A 27,600-nucleotide genomic window follows, 5' to 3' on the forward strand; every position below is an offset into this window, starting at 1 on the left:
CAAACTCAAATTACCTGAGGGCCACAAGACAAGTTTCCATATCCCATGGGGGGCCGCATGCAAACTTTCAAACTTCAAAAACAACAGTACTGGTGTCAGCGAACACATTATTAACCCCCAGCACTGGTGTCAGCGAGCGCATTATTACCCCCAGCACTGGTGTCAGCGAGCGCATTATTACCACCTGCACTGGTGTAAGTCAGGGTTTGACAAATTTGCTTGGAATCTAGGAGCCAGCTAAAAAAGTTAGGAGCCAGAAAACGCACCCCGTCCCAAAGAGCTTGCGCGCAGAAGCGAACACATACGTGAGCAGCGCCCACATATGTAAACGGTGTTCAAACCACACGTGAGGTATCGCCGCGATTGGTAGAGCGAGAGCAATAATTCTAGCACTAGACCTCCTCTGTAACTTAAAACATGCAACCTGTAGATTTTTTTAAACGTCGCCTATGAAGATTTTAAAGGGTAAAAAAAGTTTGTCGGCATTCCACAAGCGGGCGCAATTTTGAAGCGTGACATGTTGGGTATGAATTTACTCGGCGTAACATTATCTTTCATAATATTTAAAAAAATGGGGATAACTTTACTGTTGTCTTATTTTTTAATTAAAAAAAGTGTAATTTTTTCCAAAAAAAAGTACGCTTGTAAGACCCCTGCGCAAATACGGCGTAACAGAAAGTATTGCAACGATCGCCATTTTATTCTCTAGGGTGTTAGGATAAAAAATATATATAATGTTTGGGGGTTCTAATTAGAGCAGTGGTCTCAAAGTACCGGCCCGCGGGCCATTTGCGGCCCGCAGACCAGTTATAAATGGCCCGCAGGTAGGGCAGAAGTGGGGGGAGCAAAAAAAAAAAAAATGTTTTTTTTTTATTTTATTTTTTTGTGAGCTGGCGCTATTTGGTGGTGAGCTGTTGGTATTACAAGTTATTACCACCAGATGTGAGCTGGCGCCATCTGGTGGTGGCCGTTGGTATTACAAGTTAAGCATTACAAGTTAAACAGCAATTCTAATGTCATTTTACACTAATTTCACTGCCATCTTCTTCCCTCTAATTAGAACCCCCAAACATTATATATATTTTTTATCCTAACACCCTAGAGAATAAAATGGCGATCGTTGCAATACTTTCTTTTACGCCGTATTTGCGCAGGGGTCTTACAAGCGTACTTTTTTTTGGAAAAAATTACACTTTTTTTAATTAAAAAATAAGACAACAGTAAAGTTATCCCCATTTTTTTTAAATATTATGAAAGATAATGTTACGCCGAGTAAATTCATACCCAACATGTCACGCTTCAAAATTGCGCCCGCTTGTGGAATGCCGACAAACTTTTTTTACCCTTTAAAATCTTCATAGGCGACGTTTAAAAAAATCTATAGGTTGCATGTTTTAAGTTACAGAGGAGGTCTAGTGCTAGAATTATTGCTCTCGCTCTACCAATCGCGGCGATACCTCACGTGTGGTTTGAACACCGTTTACATATGCGGGCGCTGCTCACGTATGTGTTCGCTTCTGCGCGCAAGCTCTTTGGAACGGGGTGCGTTTTCTGGCTCCTAACTTTTTTAGCTGGCTCCTAGATTCCAAGCAAATTTGTCAAACCCTGACTTACACCAGTGCAGGTGGTAATAATGCGCTCGCTGACACCAGTGCTGGGGGTTAATAATGTGTTCGCTGACACCAGTACTGTTGTTTTTGAAGTTTGAAAGTTTGCATGCGGCCCCCCATGGGATATGGAAACTTGTCTTGTGGCCCTCAGGTAATTTGAGTTTGAGACCCCTGAATTAGAGGGAAGAAGATGGCAGTGAAATTAGTGTAAAATGACATTAGAATTGCTGTTTAACTTGTAATGCTTAACTTGTAATACAAACGGCCACCACCAGATGGCGCCAGCTCACATCTGGTGGTAATAACTTGTAATACCAACAGCTCACCACCAAATAGCGCCAGCTCACAAAAAATAAAAATAAAAAATAAAACATTTTTTTTTTTTTTTTTTGCTCCCCCCACTTCTGCCCTACCTGCGGGCCATTTATAACTGGTCTGCGGGCCGCAAATGGCCCGCGGGCCGGTACTTTGAGACCACTGATCTAAGGTTATGGCTAAAGGCCTGTCAGGGGAGCGGACACGATTGTCTCTGCCGCCACCGACTGCTCCAGTAAGTAGTGGAGACGACCGGAGTGAATCCACCGCTGAGACCATTACTACCTTAAAAAGAAAACCGCCCGCTGTTGCTGAAAATACGGGGGTTATGGCAGCTAGCTGTTGCCATAACAACGGTATTTATCATCAAATTAATCACATACAGCTACTGCGATTTGCAGTAAGTGGTTAAAGAATGTCCTAAAAAGAAACTGCAAGAAAAAAAAAATCCCAATATCAAAATTCCCCAAATCTTCCAATTTCGCATGACGAAACACATAGGGCAGGGGCGAGGACGTGACGTCACTACTCACACCAGATCATACTGGCGGTTTGGGTTTCCGACCAGAGTCAACTGGCTAGACGAATAAGTGATTTAATCTAGTATCAGACGGACACTTCATACATGTAAGTGACATTTTTTATTCTATTTTAATAAGTTCTCACACGATGGAAGCTGCCTTCTTTCTATACTCCCTTTCTATTGTCCCTATGTATAGTGATGATCTATGTGAGAGATGGTAACACAAGGCGCAGAGTCTGGAGCGGAGTGGAGCCAGTGATTATATATCTTACCAGCCTGTACTTTGGGCGAGCTTGATTAAGGGAGAGTGGTGACAAATCACACCAGGTATTGCACAGTGGCCTAAGAAGCACTTGGGTGAAGTCTGTGATGGACTTTTTACCTATATGTCAGTTTAATCCTCCCTGCTTGTTTAAGGCTGTTAATTGTAATTACTCTTCTGCAGCTAGCCCTGTTTCAAATGTTAATTGTTCTAGCCCTGTGTTTACTGGTTACTGTGATTAGATAAGTGGCTTGTGTTAATTATGCTGATTGCTTCCTTGTGATAATTATCTCTCTATATGCGGTGCCGAGCCGGCTAGCTACTGAGTAGTTCAAAGAAATATCTTTATTTCAAAGGAGCTGTATTGAAGACCCCCCACTGTGTGAGGGGGGGCGGAGATTTGTCATTGTAACAGTTGTAACCACATATAAACTCTGTTTTTTTACTATTAAAACTCTGTGTTGTTCAAGCAGTAAGCTGGTCTCATGTGTGGCTTTCTGGGCGATTCCAGGGATATCCCTCCACGTGGAATATTGGGGTGATTTTCGTTATGGGAAGAAGGGAACGTTGACGGGGATATCATACCGATACCGTCACAATTGGTTGGTAGCAGTGGGATTTTTCCCTTCTATTCCCCTTCACACCCGGATTCCAAGCAGACACTGGAAGAACTACTGGAAGTTCGTGGAAGGATTGCTAGCAACAAAACCAAGCGGGTCATCATAGCAGAATCAATGGAGCTAGACCAGGAGGACGTGATTGCAGCAACGCCAGCAGTACAAGAGATGGAGACACCAGTGATTCAGGAGGAGGAATCGCCAGCCAACAAGCTAATGAGAGAGAAGCTAGCGTGGTTCGGCCCGAACCCAACGCCAGATGTGGTACTGAAAGTGATGGACCTGTTAGCGAAGGAGGCTAAAGAAATAAGGGACGCAGAACTACAGAAGGATAAACAAATAAGGGACGCAGAACTACAGTTAAAACTGGCAGCAGTCCAACAAGCAGCCGCACATTCTCCAAACAGTGAGTACAGCACAGCAGACGCAAGGAAGATTCCGTTTAGCGCTTTTAAAGCTTTTGATGAAAAGGACTGTGAGATTGATAACTTCCTGGCGGATTTTGAGCGACAATGTAACCTGCACCGAATAGCTAGAGGAGACTGGGTTGCAATATTGTCAGGCAAACTGTCAGGCAAAGCTTCTGATGCTTTCCGGACCGTGCCAGATCAGGATATCCATAGCTACGCCAGGGTTAAAGAAGTGCTCCTGGCTCGTTATGCAGTAACCCCAGAGTCCCACCGACAGAAGTTCAGGGACTCACGCAAAACCACGAAAGACTCTTATGCGGAATGGGCATGCCAATTGTCCCGGTCGGCCTCTAACTGGGCTAACAGCAGCCAGGCCACCACCGCAGAGGACATTTTGCAACTAATGCTCCTGGAGCAATTTTACAATCACATCCAGACGGATGTCAAAGATTGGGTGAGAGATCGCAGGCCCATGACTCTACCAGAGGCCGCGAAGTTGGCGGATGAATATGCAGATACTCGCAAGACGAACCAGGTCACACCACAGGAACAACCTCCACCACAAACGGTGCCCTCACACCCACCAACCGCTAGATACCAACCTCCTAACAGACCGGTGACATCTAGCCCTTGCTATCATCGCCAGGAGGGCAACGAACAACGCTGCTTCCGGTGCAAACAGCTGGGTCACTTCAAGCAGAATTGCCCCATGAATGACAACACCAGGTCAAATTGGTCTCAACCTGGGTACCGCCCACCAGCAGCAGCCCATTGTGTAGACTCGGCTTGGGATCCAAAGGAGCTGGGTCAGGAAGAACCATTGGGCACCCCTTACGAAGCCCTCATGGTACAATCTGTTATTACGGACAACAGGGAACACCATTGTCAGCTGGTCATGGGCGACAGCCCTGAGCCGGAGGGGCCCTGGAGGGAGCTGGGCAGAAAGAGGCACCGCCGGCCACCCTTCAAGAAGAAGAGGTCCTGGAAGCCGTATAACAAGCTGACCTGGGAGGAGAAGAAGCGACTGGAGGAGAGGGAGTCGCAGCGGGCGTCCCAGATGCGTGCCGAGATGTTCGCCAAGGGCCCACCGGTGGCCCCTTACACCACCACCCAGTTCCTGATGATGAAGGACCATGTGGAGAGCCTGCAGGACATGAGCAAGCAGGAGCTGATCCGTGAGTACATAGAGCTGGAGGAGTGCATAAGCCGCATGGAGGAGGAGAACAACCACCTGAGGTCACAGCAGCATGAACTGGAGATGGAGCTGGAGAAGCTCCAAGAGGAGAACCGGCGGCTGCGGAGGGAGCAGGGGGTGGCTGACCTTATGGGGCTATGATTCCCCTCCCCCCCCCGGACTCTGAGCACCAGTGCTACAGCATTTCAACAAATATAACTTTTTCTTTTTATGAATCTCCTGGGATTGTCACTTCAGAGCCATAACCTGCCCCCTCCCATAGCGGGACACCTAGACGGCGGCGCACAGACCCATTCGCTGTCTTCACACTGACTTCTGGTGACTTTGCAGATCGCACAAAGACTTGGGGACTGACCGGCGTGTGATCTGACGACCCGGTGGCATACCTGAGTCGGAAGCTGTTGCCAAGGGAGGTCAGTTACGCCACCATTGAAAAAGAGTGTTTGGCCTTGGTATGGGCACTCAAAAAGCTCACACCTTACCGTTATGGCCGGGCTTTCACTCTCATCACCGATCACAACCCCTTGGTGTGGCTTAACCGGGTTTCAGGGGACAACGCACGTTTGCTACGCTGGAGCTTGGCCTTACAGCCCTATGACTTTACGATTCATTACCGCCCAGGCAAGCAAAACGGGAATGCTGATGGATTGTCACGCCAAACGGAGTTAACCTCGGACTAAAAGCTCTGAACCCGTCAACCCTACTGGACCAGGAAAGGTCCAACAGGCTTTTCCGGAGCAGGGAGAAGAAGGGGGGCCATTGTGATGGACTTTTTACCTATATGTCAGTTTAATCCTCCCTGCTTGTTTAAGGCTGTTAATTGTAATTACTCTTCTGCAGCTAGCCCTGTTTCAAATGTTAATTGTTCTAGCCCTGTGTTTACTGGTTACTGTGATTAGATAAGTGGCTTGTGTTAATTATGCTGATTGCTTCCTTGTGATAATTATCTCTCTATATGCGGTGCCGAGCCGGCTAGCTACTGAGTAGTTCAAAGAAATATCTTTATTTCAAAGGAGCTGTATTGAAGACCCCCCACTGTGTGAGGGGGGGCGGAGATTTGTCATTGTAACAGTTGTAACCACATATAAACTCTGTTTTTTTACTATTAAAACTCTGTGTTGTTCAAGCAGTAAGCTGGTCTCATGTGTGGCTTTCTGGGCGATTCCAGGGATATCCCTCCACGTGGAATATTGGGGTGATTTTCGTTATGGGAAGAAGGGAACGTTGACGGGGATATCATACCGATACCGTCACAAAGTCAAATCAGTTTGGATGAAACACTATATTGTAAGATTTTGGGACTTTTGATATTGGAAATCATGCAGATTTTCTTCATTCTTTAAAGAGATGATAAATTTGATTATTACACTAGATTGTTTACACCTTTTATTGTTTTGAACAGGGTGTATTTGCAAGACCACCGTAGTAAAGCCTCCCTTCACGGTGGTGAGTTACAATCAGACAAGCAGGAAATTAACAGAACAGAGAAGAAATAGAGCAGCTTCTGAGCAAAAACGAACAATGAGGAAGTGAAAAAAGGAATGTCTGCAGGTAAAGGATGCTTATTTCTTTTTGTTTTTTGGAGGGTGCATGTGATCAGCACAGGGCCAATAAGCACTGTCCAGACAGAGGGTCAGGGGGCCTGCAGCCTCATAGAACAGTCAGAGGAGAATGAAAACTCCTCCTACTAGCTTTAACCAGATACGGATAGAAGTCACAAGACTGCTATATACTGCTGATGAGAAAGGGGTATTTAGCCGTTTATATTTACTAAAATAATTTCATTCCCATGTTCTGTGTACTGTGGGAGGCCATATATAGCAAATGCAGGCTCATGCGTTTAGTAACACTTTAAAGCTTTATTATTTGGACAGTTATTTGAGGGGGAAAAAAAAACACTGTTATAGCGGTTTTGTTAAAAAAAAAAAAAGAATCTGTTGCTTTTACCGATGGTACTCATTGGTGAACGTGTAGAAGTACTTGTCAGGGTTACTAGTAAGATCCCGGATTCGTTTGTAAACTGGGGCACTGCGACGCCTAACTTCCTGGAGTACTATCTGCAGTAAGATCACATTGTGGATAACTGGGTCTTCGAGGACATCAATCTAAACAAAAAGTATACAATAAATTACAAAAAAATACTTATGCTTCAAACTATAACAAGCAAGTGTAAACCATTTCATTATGTCCAGACAATTACTTTGTGCAATTGAAACCATACAATAAGTTACAGAAAAATTGTAAGGCTGATGACAGACGAGCAATTTTTTGTCAGAAATAGATCACTTACAAACATCCAACACAAGAGACAAACATGGATTTGCAGCTAGCAATGCAATCGCTAGAATTAGTGACAATTTGCTGTTTTGCTCTGCTACAAATCTCTCTCAATTGGCGATTTGTAGTTAAGCATAGCGATTGCTGCAACCTTTCAGAGAAATGCAATAAAAGCGATAGTCCCTAGCAATTTTGCTGCAAAGCCGAAACAATGAATGTTAATCACAGAGCGACAAATCACGTTGTCTCTTGTATGCCCCCTGAGTCCCACTATCCTAGGAGGTACCAGAAAGCATATTGGGTCCATTACCTCTCCCAGGCTTCTTTTAAATTGCATGGATTCTAAATTTCCAAGACAAGGTTACCATCCTTAAAAGGAGTTGTAAAGACAGATGTTTTTTTTACCCTAATGCATTCTAGGCATCAAGATAAAAAACAAAACCTGTGTGTAGCAGCCCCCCCCCCCCCCAATTATCTACCTGGCCTTCTCTCTCCAGCAATGTCCACGATCCCCTCAGCCATCCAATACACTCCTTCTGATTGGCTGAGACAGAGCAGCGGCACTATTGGCTCCCGTGGCTGTCAAAGTCAGTCAGCAAATCAGGGGAGAGAGGGGGCGGAGCCAGATCAGGGCTCTGTGTCTAAATGGATACACGGAGCTCTGACTCGGCTTGGGTGCCCCCTGTAGCAAGCTGCTGGCTGAGAGGCACTCAAAAAGAGGGAGGGACTAGGAGCAGCAGAGGGACACGAGAAGAGGAGTATCTGGGCTGCTCTGTGCAACACCAACTGCACAGAGGAGGCAAGTATAACGTGTTTGTTATTTATTTTTGAAAGCAAGCCTTTACAATCACTTTATGGCTGCATGTATCTTGGGAGAACTTTGCTTCAAGAGAAATACGATTACATCTACCCCAATGTCTTGGCAGATGTACAGAAGCAAAGGGCCTCATACTTTGAAGTAAAAAAATTACACCTTCGAGATAAAGGTCTGCAATACACTATATCTTAACCCGCCAAGCTCTGAGTTATCTCTGAGGGGAAAGCTATTTTTTTCTCATTCCCGAAGGAAGCTACGACCTGGCTGGATGAGTCCTCTGAAAACTGAGCATGTGTAGAGTTGCCACCACAGCTGCAAAATCCCTAGCTAAATAGGTGACATGGACAGAAGGCAGAGATAAGGGGGCGTAGCTAGCCGCAGAGGGCGCGCCCCCACTACCCCACTCCTCCATACGCAACAAAGTGGAGGACTTGGAACCTGACTAGCCAAGTAAGAGAGGGCTCCACTACAACCTCTGAGTCCATGGGGATAGCAGATTTCCCTCAAGCAGGGGAGAGACCTTTGAGAAAGTTGACAAGGTAACAGGGAAGGGAGGTCCCGCAACTAGAATACTGACAAAAATTAATGCCAGCCAAGAAAAGCCCAGATATGCAACCCCTCCAGGTCTATTGCCCCTAAAATCATAGAAGCTCATATACTAGGATGCCCCTGCAACAAACACGTAAGCCTGAGAGAAAATAAATGGTTTTGATGTTGAGCTTGAGGAACCACAAAAAAAAAAAAAAAAAAAAAATGGAGGTGGATATGCTCTTTTGATTGACTGGTGATAGGGTGAGCCCCTCTCTTTAATTTGCTGTCCTGAAAGATGAATTTGGGGGGGGGGGGGGGGTATTTTTCTTCCTATTAAAACATGTTATTACCCCTTAGTTTACCCCAGCAGCCCTAATTTATGCTCTTTACATTTTTTACTTTTTCCAACCATTAACATTCAAACATTTTTTTTTCCGCTTAGATAGCAAATTGAGTGCCGTAATAAAAAGCACAGAAGTTACCATTTAACAGATAACTACAACCACTCGATTTACTTTTACCAACTGCCTTATAATGGGGCAGAAAGCATGAGTAAAAATCTCAGCCGGTTCCCACCCTTCCCTGGGACCACAAAAACAACATGATAGCACCAAGAGCTGCAATATTTCACAGGAGGCAAATACAGAACTCCCAAGTGAAAACATCAGTAGGTACCTTGCATTGGTTTACACGGATTGCATTATTTAAACAAATGTCATACCTGGTGAAGCAACACATTGGTGTCAGGCAAAATGTAGTGGGGAAATTGACAAAGAGAACTTTGCATGTGGGTATCCTGACGGAGGACCGGGTTCTCTTGTTGGCACTCTTTACAGCCTTGGAAACCACAGGTAATATCATCCCTCAAGTAATGCTCTCGGACAATTTTTAAAATTCCGCCCGAGCGTGTCTTCTTCACAAAGGTCTTTGATTTCAACATTTTCTTTTTATTCCTTCTTTAGCTGCAAGATAAATTTATAGAAAGAACATAAGTCACAGTTAAACATAAAAAGAAAGGTATACATGTAAAATTCGATGATTTTCACACGATTCCTTGTGCAACGCATAGGGCAGCCCATTCACTTATTTTGGGCAACACATAGGGCACCCCATTGAAGCTGCTCCTCCTTTTTGCGTGAAAGGGTTGTGTGATTTTTAAGGTTAAGATTTCAGCGCAATTCTGTCAAGCGACAAAAATAGCACCACATTTTAAATGTTATTTAGAATGAATGGCATGCAAACTGCGCATTTTGCACCGATTGCTGCGCACTTTGGGATCATGGGCAGAATCGCAGCAATTATGCCCCCAATTCCAAATAGCAAAGTGTGAATTTGAAAGCTTTTAAGCCATGTTGGCCAATTAATATAATGATTAATAAAGTATAGTAAGAAACAAGCATTTTATACTTGCAAAAAGATACAGATATTATAAACTTGACCCATATGAACGGCTTTGGGTGTTAAAACAATTAAGCTACATAGATATAGATCAATTTCTTGGAGGAGCAGTCCGGTCACACTTTTACAAGTGTCTTTGCAAAGTCTCTTCGATGTGGATATGTTCTTAGGATGATGGTTCACAGAAAATCGTCATGATCCAAATACTTCAAGCACTGAGCAGACTTCTGTAGGTTGTGTGGGAGATTAGCTCGTGAGGATCACCTTTTCTGAATGACAGTCCGCAAGCAGGCACTTTCTTTTTAAGTCTGGCGGATGCCAGCTTTTATTAAAAGGTTTGCAGGTTAAAAAAAATAAAGAAAACAAATTAAATCCTTGCCGTCCGGCGCTAACTAAACAGTCTCCTCTCTATAGAGTGCAGGGCTGGCCCCCGTCACCCACAAAACATGCAGCAAAGCAAACCTCTTTTTAGTCCAACATTCAGCGTTCCCCTCACTCAGGTCCCTTCCTGAGTCTCAAAGCCAGAGCCCTGTTGTGCTCTCTTCCTGGTCTTTTAAAGTCCAGCTGATTGTGGACTCCAGTGGACCCAAACATCCGGACCGGAACCCTAGCCAGGCCCAGAGGCTGTAAAACCCGGACTGGATTCCGGTTCAGACTCTCATAACAGAACGTATACCAGGTGAAATGTACCTATGATCATGTATCACACCTCGCATACCGTCACAGACAAACAACCGAATCTCTAAGGCCTGCATCATCTGACACACCGGCCACCAGGGCCTGGGCAGAGTGCTCCTTCAAACGAAGATCATCCTAATATACAATAATGTAGATTCGTTGAGTGTGCAGGACCAGGGAAAGCTACTTTGGGCGAAGACCCTGGGGGGACTCTGGACAGACCAAAGGGAGGAGCCATAACCTTAAATGCTGCTGGTCCACAACAAACTACAGGAACTGTTGATGCAGTGGAAAAATATGGACATGTATCAATCAGGCATTCTTGATTAATACAAAAAAGAAAACGCTGTTGCAGTGATGCTATTAAAGACCATGTCACCTCCTTTTAGAGCTTTTGGACCAGAAAGAAGTTAAGAACCCTCAAGTCTAGGATAGGGCAAAATTCCACCATTGGGCTTCTGGACTGTAAAAAGGTTTAATTAAAAGCCCCAAAATCACTCATCTAAGGGAAGTAGGACAGTCAGGTTGCTGCAAGGCATTCTGAAGGGCTTGCAATCTCACCAGAAGTGTAAAAAGGATTGAGGGCATAATCCATGGAGGTGGAAGAGAGTGAAATTCCAGCCTGTATTCCTGGGACACCACACCCTGTACCCGAATGTCTGAAATACCTCTAAATGGCCGAAAAGGCCTACAGATGTTCCCCAACTTGCAGAAGTGAGAGTGCCCTTTCACTGAAAGAAGAACTTGCTGTCAGACTGTACTGCCTTGGAGGTCCAAGACTTACAATGAAATGAGTGAAGGACTTGACTTTAGAAACAGAGCTCTGGGAGGAATGAAAAACTTTTCTGAGCCTTTTGATTTGGCCATGGGCACCCTAACTTATTTCTAAGTATGAGTGTGCGCTTTTCACCTGCAAATTCATCTCAGCCATTGGCTGAGAGCGCCAATCAGGAGCCCAATCGTCAGAACCTTTCCCCCCCTGTGGCTGGCTTCTGGCAGATGGAATGCAGTACACACGGGATGAATGTCAGCCGGCTTGTACTGAACCGGCCAATGCCGCCCGACATTTGGCCCGTGTGTACTAGGCTTGTAAAGCCTCAAGGTTTACCACCTTAATGCCTTTTCTGCATTACTGTGAAAAACCTTCTGTGCTGCATCTCCCCCAAGACCCCCCTCCCCCCTTTTCTTACCCGAGCCAGCGATGTACACGAGCAGCTCCAGCTGCTGTTTCTCTCCCCATTCGACAGATTGATAGCAGCAGGCGCCATTGGCTCCCCCTGCTGTAAATCAAGTCCACGGAAGCGGGACAGAGTTCCGCTATCTGTGTCAATAGATGCAGCAGCGGGACTCGGGAGTGGGCCTGCATGGTGGAGCTGCACAATTAATCGTTAAAGAATTGAAACTGCAATTCTTCCCCCGTCTCGATGTTAAAACATCGGCATGGGAAGCAGGTGATCAGACTGCAGCGGGCCTAAAAAAAAAAAAAAAAAAAGAAGGGGGAGTGAATACATTACATGGGTTAGTGAGAAGAGGGAAGAGGTGATGTTTATGACTGGAATTTCAAGTTACAGCTATGACAATGGTGGAACTACTAAATGACCATGGACCTACTGACCTGATGGATGAGAGAGCTTTGGACAGACTTCTACAGGAGAATATAGAAAACGCTGACACGAGTAGAAATAATTCACGCATTCAGGCCTTTCTGCAACAGACTGTAAAATTAATAGTTATCTGCAGATTCAACATCAACAATAAACATAGTGACACATTTTAAAGTTTAAAAGACAAATCAAATAATTAACCTTCAGACAAAGGAGGGAACATGGTAATTTTTGATAAGAAAAATGTCAACTCATGTTTAAAAAATTAGAGTAAATTACTGTTAAAAAAAAAAAAAAAAAGGTTAAGAAATATGGCGAAACAAAGGCATGCGATGCCATGCGTACCATTTCACGCATGACAACAATTTTTAAAATGGTGGCACCGCAGCAGGGACACTGTCTGCTCTTGGATCATGTCTGGCCCTCTTGTGTGTCACGTGCGCACAGGGCCTGGCCCTCACTTGTGCCACGTGCGCACAGGGCCTGGCCCTCACTTGTGCCACGTGCGCACAGGGCCTGCCCCTCACTTGTGCCACGTGCGCACAGGGCCTGCCCCTCACTTGTGCCACGTGCGCACAGGGCCTGCCCCTCACTTGCGCACAGTGCCTGGCCCTCACTCGTGTCATGTGCGCACAGGGCCTGGCCCTCACAGTCTCTGGCCAGCAGCACTCAAAAGGGGGGAAGGTCAGGAAGTAGGGGAATCGGTGACACACATAGTGATTAGAGTGTGCACACCTGGTACACCCCCTGCACACACCTGTGACATTCACAGAATTTTATGTGCATCCCTTTGGTGATCACACCATACGTACGTGTGTAGTCATTAACTGGAATAAAAGAGGAATTGTACAAGACTAAACGTGAGTACTTTAGACACATCCTTTACACTGTACCATATATGGTAACAGGGGTAGACAACCTCGGCCCTCCAGCTGTTTTGAAACTACAAGTCCCATGAGATATTGTAAGACCCTAACAATCACAGGCATGACTCCTAGAGGCAGAGGCATGATGGGATTTGTAGTTTCACCTCAGCTGGAGTGCAGAGGTTCCCTACCCCTGTAACATATACACCTACGTCTGTGTGAATGAGCTCTAACACAGCAGTTTGCATTAGTTCCAGTCCTTCTATAACACAGCATGTGGACTATAGTATAATAAGGTGATCACATCCACACATACATCAATAATCCTTATATGTATATCAGTCACAGCTGACAGCAAGCTCCGCAACGCTCAGCACATTCTACAAGCCAGGAAACATTACAACATAATCACAATCACCTCCACTGAAGCCTTCTAATATTTCCTTCACGTTTTCCTCCCGACAGCCCAGACTGCACATGCGCAGCAACCACGTGTAGTGAGCGGAAGCTCTGTAAAATTCACCAATCAAAGAAAGGTTAGTATCAAATCGAGGTGTGATCCGCAAACCCGGAAGACTTGGCATGTCATGTGATTAAAACAGCCAATCAAAATTATCGTTTATTTGTTGCGTGAAGCGAAGGATATACACATCTGAAGAACCTTCCTTCAGAGCTCTAACGTCTATTTATCTAATAAAATTGTAAAATGATGCGTGAATGAAAGCAGAGGGGAGGAGTAAAGTGTAACGGGGCGTGCAGGGGAGGAGAGAGGCGGAGCTGGGCAGGGCTGGGCTGAGTACGACGCATGCGCTGTAGAAGTAGTGTGTTTGTGTTGTTAGCTGTAGTGTAGGCGGTTATAACAGCGGCAAAGAGCATAGAAGAAACCGGGTATGTACTGCTGGGGACTGACCCACCACACTGTCCTCCTTTACTTTCTATGGGTACAGGGAGATCCATTCATTTACAGCTAATGTTATTGTCACCATTTAAAGTGAATGAGTTGGGATGTCACAGGTAGTCCCTGACCGAGAATAACCAAGGACCAGTAGTGTCCATTGTGATAAGTCTCAGCAAACTTCCCTCTGATTTAAAACTGCCTGCTTGCAGTCTGTCATAACCAAGATTTCAATTCCACTTTAAGATCCCTTTTACACTTGTACGACCTGAAAGTCGTGCGACTTTAGACGCAATGCCTGGGTAATCTGGAGGTCTGTGGACCTCAAGTCGCATCAAAGTCTGACCAAAGTAGTACAGGGACTACGATGAAGTTGTAAGTATATGCAGTAATGCATGCTTGCTATACTCATTATGGAACCTAAGGGGTTAATCCTCTGCATTGTGTAAAATAAGGCTGTTTAACCCTCTATGCACAGATCCTCCTCTTCTTTCATTATCTCCAGAACATGTTTGGATAAAACAGAGTTAATGGAGTCAGGCTGCACATGCTCAGTTTGGTGTGTTTTTTTTTTTCTTTTTCTTGGGTGAGTGTATGTGATTAAAGCGGAGGTTCACCCAAAAATCCACTGTTTGACATTAGCTCCAGCATATTGCTAACATCTGCAGTATGCTGTGTTTTTTTTTTTTTTGTACTTATCGTTATATGAGCCCTTGTTATCCGGCTCCAAGCGCGGAAACCTGCGGGGAATGGGCATTTCTAAGCGAAGAGGAGTTGATTGACGGCTGCTAAGGCACGTCACGCCTTCCGAAAATATACAAAGTCACACTCGGGCGTTTACGGCGCCTGCCGTGTAGAGCTGACTGCGCAGGCGCCGTAAACACCCGAGTGTGACTTTGGGTATTTTCGGAAGGCATGACGTACTTTAGCAGCCCGTCAATCAACTCCTCTTTGCTTAGGAACGCCTATACCCGGAAGTAATCCCCCGCTCGGAGTCGGATAACAAGGGCTCGTATAACGATAAGTACAAAAAAAAAAGAAACAGCATACTGCAGATGTTAGCAGTATGCTGGAGGGATGTAGCTAATGTCAGAATGTTTATTTTTGGGTGAACCCCCGCTTTAAGGTGCTTCTGGAACCTCCCTCCTGTCGAGTGCCTCCACAGCCAACAGCTTGCTATGGGGGCACCTGAGACGAGTTGCAGCTCCCTGTGTCCTTTCAGGCATGGAGCCCCAACCAGGCCCCGCCCCCTCTCTCTTGATTACTAACTGACTTTGACAGCCGCGGATGCCAATGGCACCGATGCTGTGTCTTAGCCAATCAGGAGGAGAGTCCCGGACAGGTAAGACACTCGTAGACATTGCTGGAGAGAAATGGAGCTCAGGTAAGTAATTAAGGGGTGCTAGGGTGGCTGCTACATACGGAAGAAAGATCGCTGTAAATTGGTTACTTCCCCTTGAATAGTTTTATATTACATATTTAAATTTTTTATTTTTTTTTTATTTTGCAGTGTATTTTTTCACTGGTCTTATATAAAGCCAGAACATGTCAAGAAAAGCAGGCAAAAAAGTTAATATTTCCAGCTCCCTGGAGTCTGAAGATATAAGTCTGGAAACAACCGTCCCCACAGATGAAATCTCTTCTTCAGAAGAGCGCAATGGGTCCTCGAAAGTCACCAGACATCTGATTGAAAGGAAAGAGCTCCTTCATAATCTCCAACTAGCGAAGATAGAACTCTCCCAGAAAAACCTCATGATTGACAACCTGAAAGGCGAATACTTGACTAAAGTGAGTTTCTCGGTTTGGGATGTGAGATGTATTTGTGTAAGTCAGAGGGGTAGCCATAGGTTTCCAGAGACCCCACCCTTCTTCTTTGTGTTTTTGGTTACATGTATTTATATAATAACAGGTAAAGTGATGTAATATGCTATTGTTATGGAGAGGAAATCGTGAGGGAGAAAAAAAAATAAAAATTCTAAGGCTAAGGCTCTTTTCACATGGGCAGACCAATAGAGCCCACTTGTTTGTTTTCTAGGCGGACCTGATGGGACCAAATTCTATGGTGTGGCGCATGTGAAAGGACATGTGTCTTTTTACACCTGTCGACATCCGATCCTATCTGCTAAAAAGAGACAGATGGGGGATCTGTTCCCCATTCATCGGGCGGATCGGATGACATTTGGATGTAAACAGACAGGTGGTCTGTTTACATCCAACCGCCCATAGAGTTAAGCAGGTTGTGCCCGTGTCTGCTTCACCAGCGGCTGCTTTCACACCTAATGCCGCGTAAACACGGTCAGACTTTTGACCGGGCAAAACTCAGTTGAATTTCCGACGGAAAAATAGAGAACCTGCTCTATATCTAAGTCTGACGGAAATTCTGACTTTTTCCGTCGGAAATTCCGACTGTGTGTATGCGGCCATAGTGTTCCCAGAGCACAGACAGAAACTCGCGAAACAGGATGAAAAAGGTGGCACAATGCTCATCAAGCTTGTGGTGTCATTATTTCTTAACCACTTAAGACCCGGACCTTTAGGCAGGTAAAGGACCTGGCCAGTTTTTGCGATTCGGCACTGCGTCGCTTTAACTGACAATTGTGCGACGTGGCTCCCAAACAAAATTGGCGTCCTTTTTTTCCCATAAATAGAGCTTTCTTTTGGTGGTATTTGATCACCTCTGCGTTTTTTATTTTTGAGCTATAAACAAAAATAGAGCGAGAATTTTGAAAAAAATGCAATATTTTTTACTTTTTGCTATAATAAATATCCCCCAAAAACATATATAAAAAATATTTTTTCCTCAGTTTAGGCCGATACGTATTCTTCTACCTATTTTTGGTAAAAAAAATTGCAATAAGCGTTTATCGGTTGGTTTGCGCAAAATTTATAGCGTTTACAAAATAGGGGATAGTTTTATTGCATTTTTTTTTTTTTTTTTTTTTTACTACCAATGGTGGCGATCAGCGATTTTTTTCGTGACTGCGACATTATGGCGGACACTTTGGACAATTTTGACACATTTTTGGGACCATTGTCATTTTCACAGCAAAAAATGCATTGTTTACTGTGAAAATGACAATTGCAGTTTGGGAGTTAACCACAAGGGGGCGCTGAAGGGGTTAAGTGTGACCTCATCTGTGTTTCTAACTGTAGGGGGGTGTGGCTGTAGGTGTGACGTCATTGATTGTGGTTCCCTATATTAGGGAACACGCGATCGATGACGGCGCTACAGTGAAGAACAGGGAAGCTGTGTTTACACACAGCTCTCCCCGTTCTTCAGCTCCGGGGACCGATCGCAGGACTCCAGCGGCGATCGGGTCCCGCGGTCACGGAGCTTCGGACCGGGGCGCGCGCCCGCGACCCACGGCTGGGCAATTAAAGAGGATGTACCTGTACGTGCTTGTGCCCAGCCGTGCCATTCTGCCGAAGTATATGTGCAGGAGGCGGTCCTTAAGTGGTTAAAGTGGTTGAACAAAGCACATATATTTGTAGTGTTTACTTGTCTATCTCCAGAGCTCTAAGTGTCGTTTCTCTCTGGTGCTTTGTTCCTCTGTTATCAGCATGAGTCACTTCTGAGAAGTTGTCCTGACACCAGAGCTAAAATGGTGACGGGGGAGTAGAGCTCGGCACACCGCTCTGCATTGTTCCTTCGTTCCTGTGCTGTGTGTGAAAGGGGTTGTGTGCATTTCCACCAATTAGCTCTAACCTCAGCTCCATGCCCCTCCTCTGTGCTATTAACAGATAAATAAGGATTTGAATAAAATTCACACAATTTAATCATAAAATATTATTAAATAAATGCTGTAAATGTAGCTTATTGATTAACAGAGTTTAACTCTTACCCAGTATGCATTCATTTCCAAATGTATAGTGTATTGCTCTTGTTATGTGTCTTATTCTAATTTTTGTTTCATCGCACGTATTGCAAGTTTTTAAAATAAAATCTGTGACCTCATTAAACTTACGTTTTGCATTGAATTTTTGTAGATTGAAGAACTTGAAGAGAAACTGAATGATGCAGTTTATCAGAAACAAATCATAACACACAAACTTGAAACCCAGACCAAAATCCAACAGGAAGATGTCAGGTAGGATATTGTACCAGGAATAAAGCATGGTATTCAGTGCCTGCAATTGGAGCACCATTTTTTTTTACTTTAAAGGCTTGAAACATAATTGCTGGTACACTAGAGCTGGCCATACACCACACAATTTTCTTATTCAATTTTCTTTAGATTTACCTTTTAACTGTGTAGTAGAAGAGCCTGCCTGATTGCATACAAAGAGTTTGAAAGTGTTTAGATTTGACCTTCTATTATATGGTTTTGGTAAATCTAAAGGAAATCTATAGAAGAAAATTGTATAATGTGTGGACAGCCTAAGTTAGCTGTCTGGTTATATACTTTTTTTTTTTTTTGCATATAAGTATGCAATGCGGGTTGCTTATTTCATGAACTATGTTATTTTTAAATGCAGTGCAGGGCTGGAAATCTAATCATTAACTTAAAGTATAACTAAAGGCAAAACTTTTGTTTTTAGTTTCGGATAGAGTGGAGAAGGATTAGAATGCCTGTCAATTTTTATTGCTGTATGTGCCTCTTTTAAAGCGGAGGTCCGCCAAATTTTTATTTATTTTTTTAAAAGCCAGCAGCTACAAATACTGCAGATGCTGACTTTTACAATATGGACATTTACCTGTCCAGCGTGCCCGCAATGTCGGCACACGTGCCTCGGCCCTCGGATGCTGCCCCTGCCATCTTCGCTAGGAAGGAAATGAAGCCTTGCCTATGCCCGGAAGTGGGTGCAAATACCTGTATTATACCTCCCTGAAAGGTGCCAAATGTGACACCGGAGGGGGGGAGGGTTCCGAAAAGCAGAGGTTCACTTTTTGTGTGTACCTCCGCTTTAAAGGGATTGTAAAGGTAAAAAAAAATTCCCCTAAGTAGCTTCCTTTACCTTAGTGCAGTCCTCCTTCACTTACCTCATCCTTCGATTTTGCTTTTAAATGTCCTTATTTCTTCTGAGAAATCCTCACTTCCTGTTCTTCTGTCTGTAACTACACACCGTAATGCGACACTTTCTCCCTGGTGTGGAGAAAGCCTCTTAAGGGGGCGAGCAGGAGTGTCAGGACGCCCACTAACACACAGCTCCTTTCTCTATCTGCAAAGTATAGAGTGTCCTGACCCTCCTGCTCACCCCCTCCCCCCCTCAAGAGGCTTTCTCCACACCAGGGAGAAAGTGTCACATTACTGTGTGGAGTTACAGACAGAAGAACAGGAAGTGAGGATTTCTCAGAAGAAATAAGGAAATTTAAAAGCAAAATGGAAGGATGAGGTAAGTGAAGGAGGACTGCACTAAGCTAAAGGAAGCTATTTAGAGATTTTTGTTTTTACCTTTACAACCCCTTTAAGGAGATTCGCCCTCTTTATATGTCCTGTTTATCATTATCATTGAAAGTGAAAGTAAAAGTAAAAACGCAAATTTTGAGTTGTCTCCAGAAACATAATAGAGGGGGAACCTTACCATGGTGAGGGGGACACTAGTTCTGGGGGCCCCCAAGGAATTCCTTTGCAGGGGTTTCCTCTCACTTCCTGTTTGGCTATGGGACAGGAAGTGAGGGAACATCTCCGCAATGGGACACAGATGGCAAAAAAATAAAATATGACAGGGGTTATAACCCTTCCTTGCTCTATCCAAAATAAAAATAAAAAGTTTTGCCTATAGTTCTACTTTCAAATAAAAGTGTTGCTATTTTTGGAGCCATTCGCTATTATTTATTGTCATGGTCTTGCTGCTTTTTTTTATTTTTAAATCTTTAAATGATATACATTGCTCCCTTACAAACAATTGTCAGCTTGGCATAAGGGCTGCTATCGCATAGACCTCAAATCCATGAAGGTGCATCTTTTTGCCATGCTGAAACTAGCATTTATGTACTTTAAAACAAAACAAAAAACCCTAAGGTTGGCGCTGCGCTGAATTAATTGAGTGATTAAAAAGTGTAACAAAAAATTAATAGTTATTTTAATGAAGAGCAGCTAGCATTAAATTGTGTACCACAATCTTACAAACATAAAAACAAAAAGAGAATGCAGCGCTAATAAGTGACAAATCAACAATATGGGTGAATAATTGGTGATGTTAACAGAAAAAAATCAATGATAGAGATGATCATTCCAAAGAATAAACAATTTGAGAAATAAATAAAAAGAGAAAATCACCAAGCTGCAAATAGTCCAGAAATTAGTGAATGATTGCACTTAATTTTCTCATAATTGTCCCACAAGTGAAAATGTGAAAAAACTAAAAAAGAAAAGATGACACAGAAAATCCATATAAAAAAGATCCATAAAGGTTTCCAAGACGGTGAAGGATAGGGTGATGAGAGATGAAATTCCACACTGCACCCGTGCTTGTAAAAATGCCTGCTTACCGCAATTAAAGACTGTATCTCACCAGTCTCATAAAGCCTATGGGAATTGAGGTATCCCACAACCCATCCACCTGGATGATCAGAGGGCTCAGCATAGGATCCGAACGGAACCGTGGATAATGAAAGAGAAAGGGATTCTCATAGCGTATAACGTTTAAAATCACAATAAGTATTTATTAAAGGTTGCACTTACAATTAAGTAGTGTATAATAGACAGTAACAAGCAGTCACAGGAAGGAATCCTTCTCCGATGCTTCAATGCTACGATGCTTCCTCGCTACCAGGACTCACACACCGCTGGCGTTCAGGGCGAAAACGCGATGACGTCACAGCAACCCGACGATCGTTTCGTCTCAATAGGACAATTTTATGTTCCCAGGATGATCATGTCTCACACAAGTTCAGTCGGTGGCTCTTTAGCTGTCGGCTACTTGTTTGAGTGTTCCCGCCCACACGTTCCCTTCAGAGGAAGCATCGTAGCATTGAAGCATCGGAGAAGGATTCCTTCCTGTGACTGCTTGTTACTGTCTATTATACACTACTTAATTGTAAGTGCAACCTTTAATAAATACTTATTGTGATTTTAAACGTTATACGCTATGAGAATCCCTTTCTCTTTCATTATCCACGGTTCCGTTCGGATCCTATGCTGAGCCCTCTGATCATCCAGGTGGATGGGTTGTGGGATACCTCAATTCCCATAGGCTTTATGAGACTGGTGAGATACAGTCTTTAATTGCGGTAAGCAGGCATTTTTACAAGCACGGGTGCAGTGTGGAATTTCATCTCTCATCACCCTATCCTTCACCGTCTTGGAAACCTTTATGGATCTTTTTTATATGGATTTTCTGTGTCATCTTTTCTTTTTTAGTTTTTTCACATTTTCACTTGTGGGACAATTATGAGAAAATTAAGTGCAATCATTCACTAATTTCTGGACTATTTGCAGCTTGGTGATTTTCTCTTTTTATTTATTTCTCAAATTGTTTATTCTTTGGAATGATCATCTCTATCATTGATTTTTTTCTGTTAACATCACCAATTATTCACCCATATTGTTGATTCGTCACTTATTAGCGCTGCATTCTCTTTTTGTTTTTATTTATGTACTTTAGCTTTGGCAATGTGCTGTAAGACGACTGCCTTGGTAAAATGTGGTTTACCCCTCAGAGAACCCGGTGCAGATACGGAATACCAAAGTGTGAGGTTTGAGATGGGAGTTAAGTGCAAATTTACTGACTTTCATGGGATCGGGTATATTCCTGCCCCTCTGGGGTGCACTTGTAATGAGGTCCATTGAATGTTATCAGAAAAAAAGGTCAAATTCCTTTATAGAATAAGCAAAACACCTCTCCCTATTCTCAGCCTGATAGTTATCACATTTAATCTACAATGGCCTTAGTCCTCTCCTCTGCTGGCACTACAGGCTCCTCCCCCTTGCTGAATGCCCCCATAGCAGACGATTAACCCCTTAGCTTCCACAGTGAGTATAACAAGCATGGTTTACTGCACATACAGACTGATTTTACTGTTGTGGGTTTAGTAACACTTTAAATCGGAGTTCCACCCATTTAAAAGGCAGCAGCTACAAAAAGTGTAGCTACTGACTTTTAATAATCAGACACTCGCCTGTCCCACATTCCAAGCGATGCAGGCTCATGAAGCCTAGCTCCTCTCCCCCTCCTCTCCGAGCTGCCGACATTGCAACTGTGGGCAGCCAGCTGTGGTTTCACACTGCACATGCATGAGCCGCGCTGTGAATAGTCGGGAAATCTTCTGGGACCCGTGACTTGTCCCAGAAGATTGCAGCTTGGGAGGGTGAGAGTTGATCTTCCTTGCGGAGACCGGGGAGGAAGTGGGAGCTGGGTGCCCATTAAAACTAGGTATCTTCCCCCCCCCCCTCAAATAATGACCTGCCTTTTTTGGGTGGAACTCCACTTTTGGAGTAGTTAGGGTTTGACTGGAATTCTACTTTAATGTTTTGCTGTGTTCAGGCATATTTTCTTTCCCAGTAAATTGCAACATTTGTTTAACCACTTCTATACCAGGCACTTAAGCACCTTCCTGTCCAAGCCAATTTTCAGCTTTCAGCACTGTCGCACTTTGAATAACAATTGCGAGGTCATGCTACACTGTACCCAAACAATTTTTTTTTATAATTTTGTTCCCACAAATAGAGCTTTCTTTTGGTGGTATTTGATCACCTCTGTCTTTTTTTTTTGCGCAACAACTAAAAAAAGACCGAAAATTTTGAAAAAAATTATTTTTTATTTTTGTCTGTTACATTTTTTTTGTAAATAATTAAGTTTTCTTCAATTACGGGCACCGATGAGGTGGCACTGATGGGCACTGATAGGCGGCACTTATGGGTGGCACTGATGGGTACTTATGGGTGGCACAGATGGGCACTGATAGGTGGGCACTGGGCAGGGATGGGAACTGAGATGCAGCAGTGATGGACACTGAGGGGTGATACTGATGGCATTGCTGGGCATCACTTGTTTACTAATTTGTGCCAGTCAGTGCCCATGTTGCCAGTCAGTGCCCCATTTGTGGGCACTGATTGGCACCTATTGTGCTTATTTTTTTTACATGTGGATGGCCATGGGGAATGTACCTGGCCATCCACATGTTGCCCCCTTCCCTGGTGGTCCTGACGGCTTCCCTGGTGGTCCAGTGTGGGCATCCAAGGGGGGCTGTGCTGATAAACAATCAGCGTGAACCCCCCCTGTCATGAGAGCTGCCGATCGGCTCTCCTCTACTCGCGTCTGTCAGACGCTAGTGAGGAAGAGCCGATCAACGGCTCTTCCTGTTTACATCGTGATCATCCGTGATTGGACACGGCTGATCACGTGGTAAAGAGCCTCCGCCAGAGGCTCTTTACCGAGATCGGAGATGCAGGGTGTCAGACTGACACCCTGCATCACCGATCGGCGCGCCGGCATGTTATCCTGCTGGACGTCAATAGACGTCCAGTCAGGATAACACAACCACTTCCCGGACGTCAATTTACTATTGACCAGGCGGGAAGTGGTTAAAATGTAACATTATACTTTTGCTCTGGGTCAAGATTAGTATCTCTATATAGAGAAATGTTCCTGGGAGAATAATCATTATTTCTCATTTACTTTTTCCTTTGTTTAAGATTTAGACCCCTTTCACACTGGTGCCACCCATAGCGTCGGTGGTAAAATAGCGGTAAAACGCCACTATTTTACCGCCGGATTAATTTCAATGGGCAGGAGCGCATTAGCAGTGGTGAATTCACCACTGCTAATGCGCTCCAAAGAACCTGCTGGCAGGACTTTTTCTGACGCCCTGCCAGCGCACCGCTCCATGGGAGACCTAGTCTGAATAAGGAAGAGGAGAGGTGATGATGAGATAGGGGAGATATAAAAAGGGGGGAACCAATGCGCACAACCAACCTAACCAGGGCACATAAATCTAAAACCAATAAACAAATAAAAGCAGCAGCCACAACTAATAGTGCTCACACACTGACAGTAAATCAAAAATATGGGGGGTGTAATGGCGCTTGCAGAATAATAAATAATAATAATCTCCTAATAATAATTCAAACGGAATAATGCGTCCCAAATAGAAATTCTTCCTGTGTAGTTAAGTGTTCCACTCCAAATAAGATCAGATAACCATCCAACATGAATGGGTTAATGTGGAGGGTGATACGAGTGGAATAATAATAACAATAAAACTAAACAAACGTGCCAATGAAAGCACAGTGTTGATGAGGTCAGAAACACTAAAAAAATCTTAACGGTGTCCAAATAATACTCAGCAATAAGAATAAATGAAATAACATAGGTAAAAAAAAGAGTGATAAATCAATAACAGTGCTCCATCCAATAAAGGCAATAATGCAATAGTGAGTGTCAGACCTAATAGATATCCTATGATTAAGTGACGTGTGATCGTCACGATACGCGCGAGGACGAGGAGGGTTGCTGGTGACGTCATCCGCTCGCAGCCGCAGAGCCGAGACATTCGATACATGCTGTTACTACACGCTGTCTACGCAGCACTGTCTGTAAGTTACTTGTTTTTGAATTATTATTAGGAGATTATTATTATTATTATTTATTATTCTGCATGCGCCATTACACCCCCCCCCATATTTTTGAGATAGGGGAGAACTTTCCCCCATGCTGTCCAAGTCCAAAACATTTTGTTTGCCATATTTAGTTTTCTTATGAAAATAGAAATCTGTTCATATTGGGGTGTAACAATACAATGGCAACTTTTTGTAATTTGCAAAAAAATGTTTACTAAGTCCCCTTTAACACTTATACGACTTGTACCACGATTTTGGATGACAAAATCGTATGACAAGTCATTCTTCGTGATTTTCAATGACTACCATTCATACTGGCACGACTTTAAGTCGTGCCGACTTCAAAGTAGTTCCTGCATTACTTTTTTTCTTAAGACGGATCCACAGATCCGACTTTGGCATGCGACATGTACACGACTTGTGCATGAAGGGGAACTCCACGCCATTTTTTTTTTTGAAAACAAAAAACGTCACAGGTTCCCCCCTTCATGAGCATACCGGGTCCTTTGTTCTGGCATGGATTCTAAGGGGAACCCCCACACTGTTTTTTCCGCCCCCCAATATCCATACCAGACCTTTATCCGAGCGCCCCCCCCCCCCAGCCGTACCAGGCCGCATGCCCTCAACATGGAGGGGTGAGGACAAGGCCCCCTTCCCGACAACCCTGACCGTTGGCGGGCGGGGGGCTTATCAGAATCTGGGAGCCCCCTTTAATAAGGGCCCCCTGATCCCGGCCCCCCACCCTAGGTGAATGAGGGAAGAAGGCGGCGAGGAAGACCGGGCTGGCCGTCGCTAGTAAAAAAGAGCTTCTAAGAAGACAACGGCGGCCAGCCCCGAAGAAGGCACCGGAGAGCGTGAGAAGAACCGGGGAGTGCGGAGAGCAGAAGAAGAGAGCGGAGAAGACCCCCGAAGTCAGAAGAAGACCCCCGGAGAGCGGAGAAGTTGGAAGAAGACCCCCCGGAGCTGACTAATAAATGATTTTAAAAACCTGTGTAGTGTGTTTATTTTTTTGACACTTTTCCTCCAGGTGAATGGGTAGGGGTACGATGTACCCCACACTCATTCACCCAGGGTGGGGGGCAGGGATCTGGGGGCCCCCTTATTAAAGGAGCTCCCAGATTCCGATAAGCCCCCCGCCCACAGACCCCGACAACCAACGGCCAGGGTTGTCGGGAAGGGGCCCTTGTCCTCATCAACATGGGGGCAAGGTGCTTTGGGGTGGGGGGTATACAGGGCCCCTCCTGCCCCAAAGCACCCACCCCCCCACATTGAGGGCATGCGGCCTGGTATGACTCGGGGGGGGGGGGGGGGGGGGCGCTCGCTCGTCCCCACCCCTTTTCCTAACTGGCCGGGCTGGTGCTCGGATAAGGGTCTGGTATGGATTTTGGGGGGGAGCCCACGCTGTTTTTTTGGGGTAGGTGTTCCCCTTAAAATCCATAGCAGACCCAAGGGCCCGGTATGCTCATGAAGGGGGAACCCATGCCGTTTTTTTTTATTGTTATTGGCGTGGAGTTCACCCTAATTATTGGGGGATCAAAGTCGCATCCCTGCTCATTGAAGTCGCTCTTCACGTTGTGGGGAAAAGTCGGGTCCACAGTTGTATGACTGTTTTGCCAAAACTTGCTAATGTGTAGATATGGTATTTTCTCTTCCGTTCATAGACGGACACAGCCTTAATTGACATTAGGGTTATGCTTCTTCCTACCAGGAGAGTTTAGGCAGAATTTAACAGCACTTAAAGTGTTAAAACCTTTCCTTCGTGCCACTCCTCCCAGGGGGCGTGGCTCCCACAGGCATAACCCACACCCTGCTCTAGGAGCCTCAGTCTTTTTCTGCCTAACGACAGGAGAGGAGTCAGGCGCTTCTGGAGTCCCTGTACTCTGGAGTTTTTTTCTTGCGATTTTTCTCGCTTTTATTATTTTGTTCCTGCATTTTTGAATCCTGTGATTCTTCTATCAACAGCCAACTGGGTGACAGGCTGGGTCTTGACTCTTGTAGTCCCCCCATGTTCGGCCATCGAGCGTGTGCCGGCCCTTAGCTCAGCTTTGGGACGTCCACGACAGGCCCCGTTGCTCCAGGGGCGGCTGGGGAACTTCGGTTCTAGGGCACACATATGACCGGTCTCTATAACTTTGTCACAGTGTGTCTGGCCGACAGCCATGCCGTTTACGGACGTTGGTTCTGTCTGGGATACCTCCAGCCGGGTAGTCGCAGGATGAGTAAGTAGTGGCCCCTTACTCAGGTAAGTGGTCTGGCTGGTGTTTTCCCTGGGAGGACGACTGAGGGTCCGCCCTGCTTTCCTCTCTCCCCTTCCTCTCCCTCCTTCCCCTGACTGGGTAGTGGCTGTGAAGGCGGGCCTCCTGGGTTTTCTTTGTTACCACCGGGGTCCGTGTGTTGTTGGGGGACTGTGTTGTTACTCTGGGGGGTGCTGCTGTGTTCTATGAGGTGATTTTTACCTCAGACGGCAGCCATCTTGGAAATCTCCTTGGTAACGCTGTGATTCTTCCCTGAGGTGACAGACACAGCACAGCCAGTGCTGCTGTGTGCTGCTGTGTTCTATGAGGTGATTTTTACCTCAGACGGCGGCCATCTTGGAAATCTCCTTGGTAACGCTGTGATTCTTCCCTGAGGTGACAGACACATCACAGCCTCTGGTCTCTTGTAACAATTTTAGTGCTGTAACAGTTTTAGTGCTGTGAAACGCTATGATTCTTCCCTGAGGTGACAGACACATCACAGCCAGCACATCAGAGCACACCTCAGGTTTTTCAGCTCTCTCTGCAGCTGGGTGGGGTGGTGAATACCAGGGGCCCCCATGCTCTGCAATAGCAGCAAGGAGGTGACCAGTGTTTTTTTTTTTTTTTTTTTGTCCTGCCTTGCAGGGTGGGTGACTCAGCGCTGACACTATGGAACCTGAGCCAGGTCTCCCTCTCAAGCTATGCCTGAGTTAACCCTTAACGCCCCTTCCCCTGCCACATCTGTTATGTTGGCTATCCTGGGTTTCTTGCCAGGTTTGAAGCAGCTAGTGCCCGGATGGGGGGTAAAAAGCGCCCCCTCCCTGAGCCTGCTTCTGGGGATGTCTCTGACACAGAATCGCTGT

At 44.9% G+C, this 27,600-nt stretch overlaps 2 protein-coding genes across 5 annotated transcripts in view; one reads left to right on the forward strand and one right to left on the reverse strand.

Annotated features, from left to right (window-relative positions):
• Positions 1–13,656, reverse strand: part of DIS3 (DIS3 homolog, exosome endoribonuclease and 3'-5' exoribonuclease) — a 61,462-nt gene extending 47,806 nt beyond the window's left edge. Inside the window, exons 1-4 of one of the 4 annotated variants that reach the window (XM_040341370.1) lie at positions 13,522–13,656; positions 12,249–12,338; positions 9,279–9,519; positions 6,880–7,037 (exon numbers count right to left, since the gene is read on the reverse strand). In XM_040341370.1, the coding sequence (XP_040197304.1) occupies positions 6,880–7,037; positions 9,279–9,497 (377 nt within the window). In that variant the 5' untranslated portion in view covers positions 9,498–9,519; positions 12,249–12,338; positions 13,522–13,656. Of the gene's footprint in view, positions 1–6,879; positions 7,038–9,278; positions 9,520–12,248; positions 12,349–13,521 lie in introns of all 4 variants that reach the window. The other 3 variants (XM_040341368.1, XM_040341367.1, XM_040341369.1) reach the window with 3 other exon arrangements.
• A 234-nt stretch (positions 13,657–13,890) lies between these two features.
• Positions 13,891–27,600, forward strand: part of PIBF1 (progesterone immunomodulatory binding factor 1) — a 217,681-nt gene continuing 203,971 nt past the window's right edge. Inside the window, exons 1-3 of the mRNA XM_040341371.1 lie at positions 13,891–13,991; positions 15,509–15,786; positions 17,986–18,086. Coding sequence (XP_040197305.1) covers positions 15,544–15,786; positions 17,986–18,086 — 344 coding nt within the window. The 5' untranslated portion in view covers positions 13,891–13,991; positions 15,509–15,543. The remainder of the gene's footprint in view (positions 13,992–15,508; positions 15,787–17,985; positions 18,087–27,600) is intronic.

The sequence above is a fragment of the Rana temporaria genome, chromosome 2, assembly GCF_905171775.1.
Source record: "Rana temporaria chromosome 2, aRanTem1.1, whole genome shotgun sequence".
Taxonomy (NCBI): Eukaryota; Metazoa; Chordata; class Amphibia; order Anura; family Ranidae; genus Rana; species Rana temporaria.